We start from the raw sequence: 17,919 nt of genomic DNA on the forward strand, positions 1-17,919 counted from the left end.
AAAAAAAGGTGCAGCACCACCCCCTTAGGCGATTGAGTGCAGAGCCTCTGGGGATACCTACATCACGCATCCTGGGAAGCTCTTGGTTGCTCCTTCTGCGTATGCCCGAGCGTTTCAGGCATGCCCAGGAGACCTTTCGTAAAAAAAAAAAAAAATTACCAATCTCACATATGTGCAGTGAGATCAGCAAGTTTTTTCCTAATCTACATCAGCCGATCTCACGGCTGCTTCGGGGGACATAGGTAGAAGAACCCATAAGGGGGACCCGATGGAAGAAACCTCACAACGGATCAACTGCTCTGCGGGATTGAAGGTAGGTGTGAGTTTTTTTTGTTTTGGGTTTACTTCCACTTTAAGGCAGATCATACCTTCAAGCCGCAGATCAGTCTATCCGTCGGGAGGCTTCTTCCATCAGGACATGGGATGTGTGACGTAGGTATCCCAGGAGGCTCTGCACTCTCATTCATTCTTGATCTCCTAGGTGGTTAAGAATGAAAGGGGTGGTTCTGTGGCACTTAAAAAAAACTGGGGCCCCGATCTATATGAGCCCCCTAATATGTGTTTTCATGCCACTGTTGCCAGTGGCCCATCAAGAAACCAGCAACAAGTATCAAACCATTGCACAGTTGTGGACTGTTAACACACTCTATTGAAATACATGTTAACATGTTTTGATGTGGATTCCGGTCAATATGCAGTACAAGGTGTGTTCACATTTATATACTCTTCTTTTGATTTTAATGAAAAATGCATCTGTCAAAATCAAGAAAAGTAAACATTGGTCAAAAATACAGCTATACCCCAAACTCCTTTAAATGTTAGCTGGTGTTAAAGTGGAACAAAACTTACAACATACAAAGAATTGTGAACAGATAAGACAGACAATGTCTCTTCTGCAGTAAAACAAACTTACCTGTCTGTTCATATGCAGAGCTTAGTGTAGGACCACTCGAGATCCTGAACCTGGAAGATGAGTGGGTAAAGATGTCTGATGAGACAAAGAGAAATGAGTTTATTTTAAAATTGTTAACTGACAAGTAAAGCTACATACACACTTCCAATTATTATCGTTGGAAAACGAACGACGAACGTTCATGCACGATATATATGAACGATCGTATAGCACCGATCCTGCACATAGAGTTAACGACACGATCGTTCATAGATATTGTACACACAATAGATACGATCGTTTGAGCGACAGAGGAACTATGTGCATGACAGTAAAGTGAACGGACGTTCGTTCATCACGCATGCTCTGAACATGGACGATCAACGAACGACCGTACACACGAACGATGTTCAACGATCGTCGTCCAATCCGATCCGTCGGTCCGGTCGTTCGTTTCCAGCGACTTTCCTCGTTCGTCGGCGTCGTTGGTTACTTTTTTACCAACGATTTTTTGCCCAATCGATCGTTCGTCGTTCGATTGGAACGATAAAAATTGGAAGTGTGTACGCACCTTAACTTGTGATTTTGCAGTAGGGACCTACTTGGTCCTGTAATACAGAACCTGTCACATTTTTTTAGTGTTTAACTTTAGTTTCACTTTAAGAAGAGTTGACTATAGGGATAAACAAATATGCATCTGAACAAAAACTTTTCTTTTAGGACTAAGAATTAAACAATTTTCTAGAACATGGCAAAGGGTGCTGGTCAAAAAAATCAGTTGCAAAAAATGGTGCTGCAGGGACAGTTGGCACTGAATGGATCATGGTGATGTCCGATTTAGACATCACTGGACTCTGCCGTGACTTTACCTTTGTGCTGCGTCTTTATTTCTAGGACAGCTTTATCTGTACTGGGAATGGGTTAGGTAGGTGTACTATGTAGCCCTGTACTCATTCCCTAAGATGAGGGGGCAGATACCTAAGGAACTTTCAGATTCCAATAAGCTCTCTGGCATTTGTCATTGTGGGGGGCAGGCAAAGATCTGGTTTTGGCCAAAACTTGAAGAGGGCTTTATGTGTTTTCTCTTTCCCTCTTTGGTAAACCAGATTCCAGTGGACCATTTACAAATAGGAGTGGGACAAACTCACTTACTGTCCCATTTTCTATCCAGCAAGGTTCTGAGCCTAATAAGGAGCATAGTCGTTCAAGTGGAGAGAAGTCCACGCATAATTCATTTCCATACAGTGCATAATATTACAAATTATGTAAATTAACAGTTTAAAAAAAGCTTAGGCTATTCAGAATGTTGGTGAGGTTGTGGTGTGGTCACTGCTTCTGCACACCCTCAAACCACTTACTGTAGTGAGGCTAGCGTCTCACCTTTTTTTTTCCATGTACTTTAAAATGACCACACCTTCTTTATAAAATAAAATTATTTAAAGCTGCATCTGCCATCTAGTGGAAAAATAAAATTTCAAAATAAGGACCATACGGTATATGATTGCAAACAAGGTTATAGTTGTGCTTACGAACTACGACAAAAAAGAAATAACAAAATAGCAACACTGACAATGTGGAAGTAAAATAACAAGAACATTGTCAAATATTAAGGGAATGTGGGAAATGGTGGCATTCACACTTCCAACTTGCTGAAATAAGACAAAATTTGAGATTTTGTGATCTAAGGGTATGTTAACACCACAGTGTATGCATCAGTGCATATGTGGTAGCACTGCATTCTTGTGACACACACACATTAATGAAACAATCAATGTTGAAAATTTTATATAAAAATTTTACTACCCAGGAAGGTCCCAAGCCTACTGGATGGTCTATCTGTAACATTAGGGGGGCATTACCCCATGCAGTTTTTATAAAAGAGTGTGCAAGGCATTACAAATACCTAAAACACCTACACAGGTGTTTGCAAATGCCTGCAAAAACTGTTTCCTATAATTAGACATTCTGCACATATGTTCTCAACAATAAAAATATATGTTTTGGTTGTTTTCAGCACCTAAATATTTCCATTCTCTGTGCTCTTCTTTCTGCCCACATCACTACAAGTTATTAAAAAAACTAGTCTGTCTTATGCTTTCATCTTTCCCACGTAAAATTTCCAGCAATACAAAATCATGAACACATAAAGTGTGAGGCCAAAGACAAAAGCATGTCAGTCTATTAGACCTTAAGTCAGCTCCATGGCAACCATGTCTCATCCAATAACATTTCTTCAGCTATTGGTTTATCCAACCTTGGAACTAAATCATGAGGAAAGCAATTTGGGCATTCACTATATGCTGTGTCCACTGTTCAACAATTGCATCCTGGGGTATGGATTCATAATCAACCATGTTTGAAGCAGCTCTTGAGATACCCCCTGGCACCAACCTACCCCCAGGTTTAAGCATACCCCAGGTTGAGAACTATTGTATAAATCCATCTTGCAATCTCAGGGGAGGTGGGGATGGAGTGCGAGGCTTCTGCTGTAACCTCATTCCCGAAAATGAAAGTCATATAATAAAGTCATGTAACAACTGACAGATATTGATATTGTGGTAACAAAAGAAACACATACTGCAACAGAATGTAAAGCATTACTTCAAGTCATAAAAAGCTGCCTGGCATTTACAATCAGTGGTGGCAGGCCGGTGTTTCTGGAGTCTCTGGCTGGAGCGATTTCCTGCACGACAGGTGACAGACCTAGTGGTCTGTCACTGGGAGTCTGCACTGGGTACCCGTGGTAAGATCTGTCAATGGGGGGGTCTGTATATATTTATTTTCTCCTTATTTGTATTCTACATCAATAACAAAACATTAGAATGCATTGAACAAAATATCCGCTTATGCAGTAAGAGGGGCAATGATGGCTTTAATAATCAGGGCATGTTATCTGCATGTGGGGGACATGATTTGTGATCTTTTTGAGTGGTATGAAAGCTGCACATTTTAGATTTTTTTCATTTTAAAGATGTTTTATTTGATTGCATAAAAAGCGTAGGGTACTTAGATATAATCTGAAAAAGTCCATTTAAATTTCATATTTTTAGGCACAGTCTGGCTACCCAAAAGTATAACAAACAGTGAACATCAGCCAATTAAATATCTGCAAAAGCTGCAGATAACTGAACAATGAAATAAACTGAATATATTTCAGGTGTATTAAAACAAACAATATGAGATATTAAATCACATTTCAGTCTTGGACACTTTTTTTAGATGGGTTAGCATATGATGATTTGGGATGAGTGAGCAAAATTTTGATCTTGCAGCGAATCGGGCCTTTCTCACTTACAGAACATGTAAGCGAGAACGGCCTTGTGATTCGCCACGAGGTCATGTTCTGGTCAAACTCCATTAAGAGTTCGCCTGCAGTCACAGCTGATTGGAAGCACTCGCGTGCCTCCAATCAGCTGTGACCGCAGGTTCTTACAGTTACTAGGCTGTACTTATCAGCCCGGTAACTGTGGGAACTGAACTCAGATAAACTCCCAATGGAGAAACTCCATTTAGAGTTCATCTGGAGTCACAGCTGATTGGAAGCACTCATGTGCCTCCAATCAGCTGTGACCGCAAGACTGAACTCAGATGATCTCTCAATGGAGAAACTCCATTGAGAGTTCATCTAGAGTTCGCCTGCAGTCACAGCTGATTGGAGGCACTTGCGTGCCTCCAATCAGCTGTGACCACAGGTTCCCACGCTCCCCGGGCTGTTCTTATCAACCCAGGGAGTGCGGGAGGGGTTTCATAATACAGATGGACAATGACCCAAAACATACAGCCAAAGCAACCCAGGAGTTTATTAAAGCAAAGAAGTGGAATATTCTTGAATGGCCAAGTCAGTCACCTGATCTGAACCCAATTGAGCATGCATTTTACTTGTTGAAGACTAATCTTCGGACAGAAAGGCCCACAAACAGCAACTGAAAGCCGCTGCAGTAAAGGCCTGGCAGAGCATTACAAAGGAGGAAACCCAGCATCTGGTGATGTCCATGAGTTCAAGACTACAGGCTATCATTGCCATTAAAGGGTTTTCAACCAAGTATTAGGAATGAACATTTTATTTTCAGCTTTTTAATTTGTCCAATAACTTTTGAGCCCCTGAAATGAAATGATGATTAAAAAAGGCTTTAGTTCCTCACATTTTTATGCAATCTGTTTGTTCAACCCACTAAATTAAAGCTGAAAGTCTGCAGTACAACTGAGTTGTTTCATTTAAAATTTAATTGTGGTAATGTACAGAACCAAAATTAGAAAAAAGTTGTCTTTGTCCAAATATTTAGCAGTTAAACCATATTACTTGGGTATACAACAACATGTATAATGGTAATATGCTGTGTAAAATATTTAACTTAAACATCACATAGATAAATGCTCATTTTCCTTGTTTCCCCTGAAAATGTATTTCTTTTCTGCATTAGTTTAGTAAACTTTATGGACTTGTATGTCCTTGATGCATGTCCTTTGTTAATGTATTCTGCAAGGTACTGCTAATGTGTAGTTGCATGAACAGTGTGTGGGATAAAAAGGCTGAGCTTAAGTTGTCAATGTTTCAATACTAGCTTGTATATAATGGCTTGCGTGCAATGGAAGGAAAATGAATTGTTTTTATTGCCAGATGATTGGATGATTGAAGTGAACAGCAATTTTTTAAAAATAAATCAACTCAAATATCTGACTATGATTCACACCAGCTGCAAATATAAAGAGATATTGCTGGTTTGCTTTTTTTTTCCATGTGACAGTGTATACCCATAGCCTACCAACCATGCATGTATACCCACCCAGCTATGCTCCTTGCTATCTTCCTGCATTGGTGGAGCCCCTAGCTAATAGAGGGGCCCATTTATATTTGACTAATGTGGTGCCTATATCACAATTGCATATTCACCTGAAGTATGAGAAATTTTAAAGAGAAGAATCTGTTATCTGTATCTTACAAAATAATGTTTTATACAGTAAAATGTAGTGAAAGTCCATATGCAAGAATAATTATATTGTTTTCCATCTGCCAGTCTCTTACCATTTTAAGGCATTATGGGTCGTCACCCGTAGGAAAAAACATGTAAAGTATTACTATTGCATATATCATACAACTGTCTGTAAAACACAAGATTTCAAAGAAAAATAGTTAGCAATGCTTTATGATGTGTGAGAAGATAAGAGGTGTCTGAAAATTTACTGGGTGACATAGGCCATGCCCGTCTTTTCTCAAAGTAGAGCTTGCCTGTTAGGAATGCCCATGTTTGGTGTACTGCACTAAAGATTTACTCAACTTTAAATATATGCAAAAATGGCGTAGTGTCTGATATTAGGTACTCATATAGGAGTGGCATCTTTTTTATGACAACACAACAGGCAACACAAGTTGTCTGTAAGTGTCTTTTTTTAAAAACTTTCTGTCTGTATTAGAAGCCTCCTAAATGCATACTGCAATGCATAATGCATGTGAGCCGACTTCAGTCATTAACTTTCCCCTAGAGGTCCAATGTGCAATTGTAAGCCAAAATTTTACTTACCTGCACTGGAAGCAGTTCCTGAGGAAGGTGTACGACGCAATATACTGCGCCAGAGTCATCAATATACGTAGTGCATCTAGGTTAAGAGGCTCTCCCAGGGAACAAAAGAACCTTTTCAAGTAATTACATATACATGTTAGGTGATGACCTGCATTTTATCTTGGCTTTCTGTTTTGAAGCCTTTAGTTGATATTCTCTAAGCACATATTCTAGATGCTCTACAAGTAATATAGAGAAAGGCATCATATAACTAAAATGTTCCATTATAAAAAAACATTTTCTGACAAGGAGCAATATTTGCTTAAACAAAAAAAATTCAAACAGTACACTATCTACTAATCCAGTCTTATGTGTATTTTACACGCAAGAAACACCTTTAACCCTCAATTGAACACCTTTTTTTTTTTTTTATCAATGACTGATAAAAGCCTAATAGGAACCTTATAGTTTTGCTCACTCAAAAAAAAAAAACAAACAAACAAAAAAAAACGAAACAAATCACACTATCGTAAAGTGTCATAAAGATGACAAATACTACTTGGTCTTACTAAGTAATGTGTGGATTTGCAGGCTAATTACTTAACGATTTGGCAAGAAATGTATAATTACCAATAAATAAGGGAACTAGTCAGACATAACAATGGATTGATTAAAGTATCTGTATTAATGTTCAGTGCCAGAAGCATATTAACCTCAAGTATTTTTAAGCTAAGAAAATTTTGCAGTCTTTTGTTTTGCTTTAGTCACAAACTTTAAAGCCTTCTCCATTTACAATTGGAGCTTCTTTTCCAGCACATATTAGGTAATATAGTAGTTAACCCTTATTAACTGTTAGTGTCTAAATTGAAGTTGCATTCTAAAAGGAAACTCCTATTTATTGTGAACCCTCTGTTTAGGAATATTAAAAGCTTGCATCTTGCTTGTATGAAATTTTTACCAATAGCTTCCAAGTTCCAATTTTTTTACTCCTCATAGCTAAATTATAAGTACTTGACTATACTGTTTTTTTCATAATTTCATGTGGCAACATGCTAACATTATTTTCAGTAGGGCCTATTCAAACTATTGCATTCTGGTTCTATTACAAACCATGTTTACTTTAATTTAGGCAACATAATGCACAGCAATGTGTATCAACACTTGGGTCACATTGGGACATGCAAATAAAGTTGTTTTAAATATAAATTTATATATACACAAAATTTAACACTACTTCTTCCCTGTTCATACTTGTTACTTTTACCTAGGAACAGAACATGAGATTTACACAGCCTAATGAAACATACTGCATGTGTTTATATTAGTATTCTGATTGTTAATGTAGAGGACAATTTTCTATAATTAGAAATATTGCATGGTTGTATATAACATGGCTTCTCATTTCAAGCACCAACTTCCCATCATAAAAGGCAAATGTGTATAAAGCAGGTTTAATACTGCCCATGTTAACTGATTTGTAACAAGTAAATTCAGATAAGGCAATATGTGTTCAGTAAATAAGTTCATGCTTTAAACAGGACAAAAAAAAATCAAAAGTATCAAAAATGCAGTGCATTGCAAAACAGAAAAAAGCACACATAAATAAAAGCTAATAAGCATTGTTCCAATGTAGTTTGTTTATGCAAGGCCTGTGAAAGTTGTCATAATAGTCCCTAAAGGCTGCCAGCACTTGTTTATTACAGATACAGAACATACTAAGTTTAGTGCACTAAGCTGCCTTTCTGGCCAGTCCACAGTTCTCGAAGTTCTACTTTGCAGCCAAGATCTCGTAGTGCTGCTTTGGCTACATCATCACAGTCCTTGTGAGTGCTGCGAGCCTGTACAATTAGGGACTCCGCTCCCATTTCCAAGATGGGTTGTGAGAAATCCTGGGTACGAGACACTAAGTTCCGGATAACCATACAGGCATGTTTCTGAAAAAAAAAAAAAAGATTTTTAAAATGTATGTATGAAAACGAGTAAAATACAAAAACTGTACAAGTGGCGAGTTTTTATAACCCTTGACAGGCTTTTATTTTCTATTCTTCAAAAAACTTTATATATATTTTTACTGTTTTCTCAGTAACACAAAGTCACTCATTCACAAAACGGACTTAAGAAGGTAGAATTTTATGTACACTGAAACTGTACCTTCTGAAAAACATTAAAAAAATATTTCAGCTAATACCGTATAAATGTGTTCTGTTACCTGGACGCTGGCATCATTAGGATGCACCTTCATTGCCTGGAGAGCAGCTAATGCTCCGCCACCTTCCATAATAACTTTACAGTTCTCAGGCTTACGTAGGGCTAACATAGCAAGAGCTGCACATCCTTGTTCACAGATCTACAGGGAGAAAGCAATAAATATATATAATCATCCTATTTTCTTGTTCGAGGTGTAAGTTAACACTAAACCATTAGTCAGTTCCAGTACACAAAAAGTAAAGAAAATAATCTTCAGAGCTGTTGCAGCACTAGAGGGGTGCACTTCATCGCTTAAATCTGCCGTAATGTGCAAATATGCTGAGCACATAATGTGCTGACAGTCAAGCGACCTTAAGAAAGTTCTTTTTAAGAAAATTGTGAACTATCATTTGCAAAGGGATTGGGGGTAGAGGGATTTTCATGCACAAGTAGACATGTAAATTTGATTACATCTACTGCATATTGCTTTTGATAACTTTCATTTAGACCTCCTTATCAACTAAATTCAGCAGTACCCGTGCAGTGAATGAACACACCCACCCCTATCCAAAGCTTCGAAGTGGAGCCTATTGTTTTTTTTAACTAGGCTCCACTTCAAAGCTTTTGATAGGAATGTGTCCAAAGCATATACATACATAACTTTTTTTTCTGGATGTTGGGGACTACTAATGATGATCTGCTTTTAGAGTGGTCATGTTTAGGTCTGCTATTGGCAGCTACTGCATGAATACTGGGATTTATCCCCACAGGCTTCGAAAAAAGAAAAGTTACGTAAAAGACATTAAATGATAAAACAAAGGCAATCAGCTTTGGATTACACTGCGATTTCACAATAGATGTTATCATCATAGCAAGTTATCAGCAGATTCTTGTTCACTTTTTTGGTACCCTTGCTTATGAACACATCTATATCTTTTTTTATTAATTTTTACCTGAGCATTAGAGAAGTGTCGAGACATCGCCAAAACAATCAGATCTGTCCCTCCAGAATTGACTATTGCATCTTTCACATCATCATTTCCAGCAATCGCCTTGATGGCACTTAATACCTGCTTTACTAGCTCCTAAGAAAAACATAATTGAGAAAAAAAAAACAATATAGTCATTTATATAGATATTTCATACAGGGTTCTCCTCAGGCCCTTTTAGCTGGGTGCACCACCCGGCACTTTTCAGCACCCACCTGGCTGTTTTTGGGTGGTTACTAAAGAGTTTGGTCACAATACAGGGGCTGCCACCCACCTACAATTTCTTCCCACCTGGCTTAAAAAAAAATTCTGGGTTGAGCACTGTCATATATAATTATATTTACAATAATTTAAGCAAAAACATAGCTTTTTGTTTTTGGATATAGTAAGGAAAAGGTAAAACCCTTTATTTTTTGCTAAGAGTATAGGGGGGTCTGAAAACTTTCTAAGTTATTCTATTCTGATCATCTGACATAGTCACAACTATCTCAAGATATGTCCCAAAAAAGTGCAACAGCCCGAACAAACACATTTATCAGCCCTTAGTGGTTTACCAAAAGTGTGCCTTTCATTTGCATTGGAAGCTGCTAGTTTATATCGCATAAGATAATGGACGAATATTACCTGACGGTCGATGCAGTCAGCTAGGAGGGCCACCATGAAATTTAGACCACCCAGGTCAACAACATCTTGACAGAACTCATTACGTACACAAAGGCGAGAAATAGTAGCACACAATTCACTTAGTACTCCAGTGTTATCTGTAAAAGCTAAAAAACAAGATATTAGTTAATCCAAAAGGCAATCAACTCACTGCAGGTAAAGCTCCAATCCAGGGAGTCATCAGCAGCAAGATCCCTAACGAAATAGAATACAAACCACAGACAAAACAGGTGGAACTGGTATTCTGCTGGCAAGTCATATTAACATGCAGGTGCAAATTGGTTGCATAAAGATTGCCTATGGGCAGACAATCAGTAGAGAAGGAGATGAAGATGAATATCTCATCAGTAATCTTCTCAATACCCGGATCCCCCACAGTCCTTGCCTGATACTGAGAGAACCATATCCTCTGTACCTTGCAAGCAGATTTTTCTATGTTGGGTAATGCCCTTATATAACAAGACCTCACTGTGAAATATTAAGCACTAACTTAGGTATAGGTGTCACATACTTGGACATCAGAAGAGATGCCTACATTTTTTTAATTTAAGTTACTTTGAGTAACTTTGAGTTAGGTAACACATAATAAACAAATACCAAAAATCTCCCTTCTTTTTGCAGGGACAATGGTTTTAATACAGACATTTGTAAAGGTTGGTAGTCCTTTTACAAACAGTATTTTTAGGTTTACTAGATATTTACCTATGCAAGGTTCAGTTCAAAAACTAAAACCTCACTCTGTTCAAAAGGTAAATACACAAGTAAATAGTTTTTTTTTTTTAATGGCCGTCGTCAGGTATATCCTAGATTGATATTTATGTACCAAAACAATGGTTGCCCTGAGAATGCTAAATAAGACTCACAATATATAACAAGCACCCCACTGTGAAATATTAAGCACCAACTTAGGAATAGGTGTCACATTCTTGGACATCAGAAGTGATCTAATAATTATAACTAATGCTTCAAATCTTTAAATTTACCTGGGACCCATTCATAGCACTGCAATATTAAAAAATATATACAGGTATAATATGGTGCCATTCATTTTGCTTGCAATGCACAGCTGTCCCTTGTGATGAAAAAAGTGAGCATTTCCGTTTTTAATTTGTTCTGATGTGCTGCCAGTCCATGCAAACAAATTGGTTGCATAAGTGCAAACGTTTAGTTATGTCTGTTAAAAAGTGCAGAAACCTGTGGATCATGTCAGAAATTTTGTAAGCTGATCTATTACAGTGCTGACTGCTATCAAATAGTATCAATATTTCCCAGCTATTTCCAAGCACTATAATGTAAAAGGATATAGGTTTGAAATAGAAGAGAGTGGGGTGTGTTCTGTAGATCTAAACCCATCCTGCCTTGTGGTATGGTGAGAAATCATGAAATGCAGCGACACATTTAATGATTGTGAAGCTGAAAGGTGTTCAATTTTTTTATCCTAGGTTTAAGTACATTTAAGTAAAGTCCTCTTTCATTCTGAAATACAAACAAGACAATTTACAATGCATACCTTTCGCAGCTTCAATCAACAGTTTCAGCCCTCCATGCTCCAAAACTATCATCTTTGCATGATCATGTGCATGTCCAAAGGGAACTCTAATGTCATCATCAAAGGTCATAATTCTCAATGCTGAACAAGCTTCACGCACCACATCTGTATCTGCTCCATGGTTTGATATGGCTGCTGTAATATGTCGTAAAATGCCTGCTTTAACAAGGTCTTGACGATTCTGCTCATGTTTCAGGCACGTGTGGCGAGTGAGACGAACTGCCATCAAGGTCACCTCAGCATCATTTGAATATTTCTCTAAATTATGAATTAACATTGTTTGTCCAACACCTTCCAACAAATCAGGCTGTCCATCAGTGAGGGATGACATAGCATACAGAGAATTCAGTAGTGCTTCCCTGTCATCCTCTGAAAGTTTCCAGGCTTCAAGAACAACTGGATATGCAGACTTCTGCCCTGCTAGATACCGATGTCCCATGCCCTGTTTGCACTGATCCCCAAATTGGATAAGAATTTCAGAGAAAGCGCTTGCAGAACCAGAATTCACAGCCTGTCTCAAGGACTCCAATGTCTGCAATAAAAAAAAAAACAGAAATAGGAGATGTGTGTGTGTGTGTGTGTATATATATATATATATATATATATATATATATATATACACACACACACACACACACACACACACACACACATACATACATACATATATATACACACACACACACACACACACACATATATATATATGAACACACCAAGCTTTCATTTATTTGGTTTCTACATGTATCTATAATATTCTTACAGCAAAGGAGGCGATCCACCACCATGTCTCTCTATCGTTCTGTCAATGGGACAGAAAGTGAAGTGAACCGCCCCATGAAGGAAACAGTGATATTAACCCAACAGTTCTAATCCTTCCCCAGTCTTTTAGAAAAAACACACACTAAAATTATATTTGGCCTCAACCATGGTTTATTAAATTTACTGCAAAGAGTCTCAAAGAGACATTTGCCTGTCCATCCATATTCCAGAAGAAAAACAAACTTACCTGCAGAATGTCATGGCCCTGTGCAGCTTCACTCTCATCACTTTGTTTCCGAACTTCCTTAATTATATTAGTCAAGTCAACACCTAATCAAATAAAAGATGCCATTACAGCGTTACACCAGAAACAGGTTCGTCCATGAGTAGTAATGCAAAACTAAAAACATTTATTCATTTTAGGTACTTATTTTTAAACAGAAGTAAAAACATAAATAAATAAATAAAACCCCAAGTTATAAAGATTAAGGATCATAAAATTTTACTGTATTTAGAAAAACTTTTTTTTGTTTTCTGGTAAATTATTTTCTCTAGTGTAGCTCGAAGGACACAGCAATGGGTTGTAAAGTAAGTAGGTAATATTTAAGTAAAAAGCCAGTAGCTATACCCTGGGGCTAGTTGTAGCAAAGCAGTACAGAAAGAAAGAAATGGATTTCAAAAGTATTCCGACTCACAACACACGGAACACAAAAGAACTCCCAAGCTGCAAGGGCTTCATGAGCATGTCCCTGCAATGTCCCTAAATGAACTATGGAGGAAATTATTTTATAGTAAGTACAACATTTTGTAAGGACATTGGACTGCAAACAGAAGATAACTGGAACATCTAAATATTGGGGCGGGTAAGTGAATTTCTCCATAACGCCTGCAGCTACAAAGATCAGCAAGGGCTTGGTTTAAAGCTAATTTACTGCTTGTTAAGAATATGCAAAGAAACTGAAAGTTAACATTGACAGGTTCACTTTTACATCATACACATTTGTCAGTACAGATATAAAGAATCAGATGCAAGGAATGAATGCAAAGAACACAATTTACACTTCAGAGCAAATCCTAAGTTATATTTCAGCTGTCTGGTACCTTGAGATTCAAACTGTTGAATAGCTTCATTCAAAGCTTCTTCTGGTTCCAGATCAAACTCTACCATATTTTCTTGCACAACAGCATCAAAAGTTTCCTGTGTAATCCATTTGCACGCCATTTTCAAATGTCCACTTTGTTAGTCCTATCTGGAAAATGAAATTAGAATGGTACAGTGTAAAAATACAGATGGCAAATTATTTCCCTACTGGGGTTTTCAAATGTATAGTTTTATAATATAAATATATAATATAATAATTTATATTTAGCTTGCCCTTTAATATCCCAAAAATTTTTACTCTATATGGAAGTTAAGCATTATGGTGATTGGTCTGCTTAACGCAGCCTATTCACTAAATGTGCCATTTGTTTACTGTAAAGGATGAAAAAAATCGCTCCTGCATTAAATTCTGCTGACTCATCTAAATGTGTTATCTCTTGTTGTGCTGGGAGGTGAATTGAGGTGCCAATCACACTAACTGGCATAAATATAATGTGCACTTTCACAGTAGCACAGTGGTATGAATGGGTCCTTACATGAAGAGCAACACGTGTTCTGTTAATGCCAGGAGAACAGGGGGTGGAGAAACATCACTAACGCTGGCTGCAGTCCTTAGATTTCGGGTGGGGTGGGAGGCACAACAGGAGCTATACTCTGATGCTGAAATAAAAATAATGAATTTAAAAACTGAGAAGAGATCCTAGCACGGCCAGGTAACATTAAACCACATAGAAAAAACAGAGCAAAATCTCTGTGTCTGGAATTCTGCACTAGAATAAAGTAAAAGAAGAAAAACTGATCAGATAAATAGATACATCACCTGAACATTTCTATAAAACATTGAATGCCTGCAGATTTGTGAATTGATGTTGATGTATCTGTCAGCTCATTATTTCTTCTACAAGTGGCCATTCAGAATGCTCCATGGTTACATTTTAGAGGTTTTTAGGGGTTTGCTGGGTATAGATCCCTGTCTATCACTAACATGTGTATATTCTTTTACAAATACAAAGCTGACAGTTGGCTGGTTGCTATGGGCAGCAAGTGAGCCCATTGTTCTCTAATAATAGACACATAGGGCATGTAATGATATAAAACACTACAGGGAGTTAACGAGCTCTCTTCTTTATAAACCTGCAGCAGTAAGTCACAGTACCTATACCCAAGTCTCCTCGAGAGCAGTCCAGCGTTAGGGTGAATGCACTCGGGATATCACCATTTAATCCTCCACACTTGAGACGGCCCTTTCCGTGCTCCTTCCTTGTGAGAGCCAAGCCTCATTCCAGCGCCTCTCTATAGATCACATGACCTGAAAAGCCAAGCCTCGTTCTCTATAGATCACATGACTTTGCAAACCCCAAGCCTCTTTTTGGATCTGCCTCCTTAATAATCACGTGTACAGCATATTAAGGCAGAATTATATGCAGTAGCACAGAAGTGTTTTTTGTTGTTGTTTTATTTTTAAAGTATCATAATAGGAACATAGAGAAGAGAATTCATATCAAAATATCAGTAAGGTTATGTCAAGACTGTAATAGTTATATAATATTAAAACAAACAGAAATAGTAAATATTTTATATGCAAGTACAGTCCTCTATATTTTCTTGTAAATTAGAAATCTGAAAATTTTGTTTAATGTTAAAAAAAAATACCCATAGAGCAAAATAGTGATTAGACTACTAAGTATAATTTAAATTGAAATGCTTATTCATATAGAAAAAATTTAAAAAGTTACATAGTTACATATTAAGTCATATTGAAAAAAGACATGTCTATCAGGTTCAACCACTAATAAACATATTCCAGATATAAAACCCTATAAGACATAGTTGGTCCAGAGGAAGGCAAAAAATCCCTGGTACAATTTGCTCCAACAGGGGAAAAAAAATTCCTTGCTGATTCCATGAGGCAATCAGATGTTCCCTGAATCAACAGGCTCTGTTATCTTTACTTTATAGTTTTAATACCCAGTTATATTCTGTGCTTCTAGAAAAGCATCCAGGTTTTTCCTAGAGCAATCTATAGTTATTGCTGAAACTACTTCCTGAGGGAGCTGATTGCACATTTTCACACACGTTACAGTGAAGAATCCCTTCCTTATCCGGAGCTTAAACTTCTTTTCCTCCAGATGCAAAGAGTGCCCTCTTGTTCTTTGTAATGATCTCAAAGTGAATAATGGGGAAGAGAGTTTTCTATTTGGACTATTTATATATTTATACAGGGTGAACATATCCCCCCTTAAATGTCTCTTCTCAAGGGAGAATAGATTCAGTTCAGCTAATCTCTCCTCATAGCTGAGCCCCTCTATTCCTTTTATTAGTTTAGTTGCCCTTCTCTGCACTCTCTCCAATTCCACAATGTCCTTTTTGTGAACTGGTGCCCAAAACTTGACTGCATATTCCAGATGTGGTCTGACCAATGCTTTGTACAGGGTCCGGATTATGTCTCCATCTCTGCAGGCTATTCCTCTAAATACAAGAAAGTACTTTACTAACTTTAGATATTGCAGCTAGGTATTAAGTCTATGATCTACCAGAACCCCCATATTCTTTTCTATTTCTGACTCCCCCAAATGTATTCCCCATAGACAGTATGCAGCATGCATGTTGTTAGCCCCCAAGTGCATAACTTTACATTTATCTATAATAAATGTCATTTGCCACTTGGCTGCCCAATCAATCAGTACATCCAGGTCTTCTTGTAGATTATAGACATCTTGTATAGATATAATTCCATTACATAGTTTCGTGTCATCTGCAAACACAGAAATGGTACTTTTAATCCCAAACTCTATATCATTTATGAAGATGTTAAACAGTAAAAGTCCCAACACTGAACCCTGGGGTACACCACTACTAACCTTAGACCATTCAGAGTATGAATCATTAATTACAACTCTCTGGATGCGGTCTTTAAGCCAGTTCTCTATCCATTTAGAGTGACTACAGTTATAAAGGCACCCACCTGACACTCTATTAGGTACACTGGTTCAACTGCAAATATCCAATCAGCCAATTACATGTCAGCAGCTCAGTGCATTCAGCCTTGTAGACATTGTCAAGATGATTTGAAGTTCAAACCAAGAATCAGACTGGTCACTGTGAATGTTGCATAGATGTTGGTGCCAGGTGGGCTGGTCTGAGTATTTCTTCCGCTGATCTGCTTGGATTATCACACACAGCCATCTCTAGGGTTTACAGAGAATGGTCCAAAAGGCAGACTATTCATTGAGCAGCAGTGTGAAAATGCCTTGTTGATGCCAGAGGTCAGAGGAGAATGGCCAGACTTAAGCTGTTAGAAAGATAATAGTAACTCAAATAACCACTTATTACAAGAGTACAATATACAGTATGACGTAGAATATCTCCAAATGCAGCACAAAAGTAACCCTAATGCAGAGGGAGACTACACCGGGCACCACTCCCATCAGTAAGAACAGGCACACATGGCTACACTTCAGCCAAAATAAGACAAGAGAGGTATGATGGTATGATTGGTATGAGTTTCAATTTCTGCTTTGATATGTGGATGGTAGGGTCTGAATTTTGTGTTAATAACATGAAAGCAAGGATGCATCCTGCCTTGTGTAAATGGTTTAGATTGGTGATGTAATAACCAATTGTAACCTTTGTAAGCATTGTTTAAAATGTTCAAGTATACTCATCTTCTGATGGCTACTTCCAGCAGGATATCATGTCATGCCACAAAACTCAAACCATCTTAACCTCCCAGGACTCTTGAGTGTGGCTCGGGGTTAATTTTCAGTACCAAAAGGGCTAAGCCCGAGCCACACTCAGGGTGACATTGTAAAGGGCTTACCTGGTCCCCACGAGCCCGTGGCATCCTCTGGCGATGCCCGCCTGGCATCTTTGTACCCTGACCTCGCATCCCTGGTGTGATCAATGGGATGTGTGAGCATGATGGGGCGGTGCACTGGCGGGGAATGACCTGGTAGGAAATTTAAAACAATGTACCACTTTAACATTGAAAAATACAGACATATCCAGACTGCCAGGGAGGTTAAACTGGTTTTTTGAACATGACAATGAGATCTGAATTCAAATAGCTTCCAGTCAAAATACATCCTCTTTTTTTCACGTGTTTCATATGTTGCTACTCTTATATATTTCTATATCTATATATCTGTTTCTGAGGGGTCATAATGCATTGAATTGGTTTAACTTTTTTTTTAAAACATGTTGAGCTGAACAATGGTTCTCCTAAGTTTTTAATATTGACTTTCATGGGAAAATGAGGGTTCCTTTATTTTTATTAT

The 17,919-nt window shown here is 37.8% G+C and overlaps 1 protein-coding gene across 2 annotated transcripts; it reads right to left on the reverse strand.

Annotated features, from left to right (window-relative positions):
• Positions 1 to 7,056: 7,056 nt before the first annotated feature.
• Positions 7,057 to 14,931, reverse strand: ARMC6 (armadillo repeat containing 6). 2 transcript variants are annotated; one of them, XM_072404626.1, is made up of 8 exons: positions 14,799 to 14,931; positions 13,642 to 13,790; positions 12,788 to 12,870; positions 11,740 to 12,310; positions 10,191 to 10,336; positions 9,531 to 9,662; positions 8,600 to 8,737; positions 7,057 to 8,324 (listed from the first exon to the last, which is right to left on the reverse strand). In XM_072404626.1, the coding sequence occupies exons 2-8, from the start codon at positions 13,760 to 13,762 to the stop codon at positions 8,112 to 8,114; spliced, it is 1,404 nt and encodes a 467-aa protein (XP_072260727.1). In that variant the 5' UTR covers positions 13,763 to 13,790; positions 14,799 to 14,931; the 3' UTR covers positions 7,057 to 8,111. The 2 variants fall into 2 exon arrangements, with proteins under 2 accessions (XP_072260727.1, XP_072260728.1); XM_072404627.1 differs by lacking the exon at positions 14,799 to 14,931 and adding an exon at positions 14,179 to 14,564.
• Positions 14,932 to 17,919: the final 2,988 nt, after the last annotated feature.

The sequence above is a fragment of the Pyxicephalus adspersus genome, chromosome 3 (genome assembly GCF_032062135.1).
Source record: "Pyxicephalus adspersus chromosome 3, UCB_Pads_2.0, whole genome shotgun sequence".
In the NCBI taxonomy this organism is placed as follows: domain Eukaryota; kingdom Metazoa; phylum Chordata; class Amphibia; order Anura; family Pyxicephalidae; genus Pyxicephalus; species Pyxicephalus adspersus.

Bases quoted from the DNA above. Each gene is read 5' to 3' on its own strand.
- ARMC6 (XM_072404626.1), bottom strand. From the start codon at position 13,762: ATGGCGTGCAAATGGATTACACAGGAAACTTTTGATGCTGTTGTGCAA. The intron at 12,311-12,787 runs GTAAGTTTGTTT...TTTTTATTGCAG, and splicing joins AGGGCCATGACATTCTGCAG to ACATTGGAGTCCTTGAGACA. The intron at 8,325-8,599 runs GTAACAGAACAC...TTTTTTTTTCAG, and splicing joins CTAATGATGCCAGCGTCCAG to AAACATGCCTGTATGGTTAT.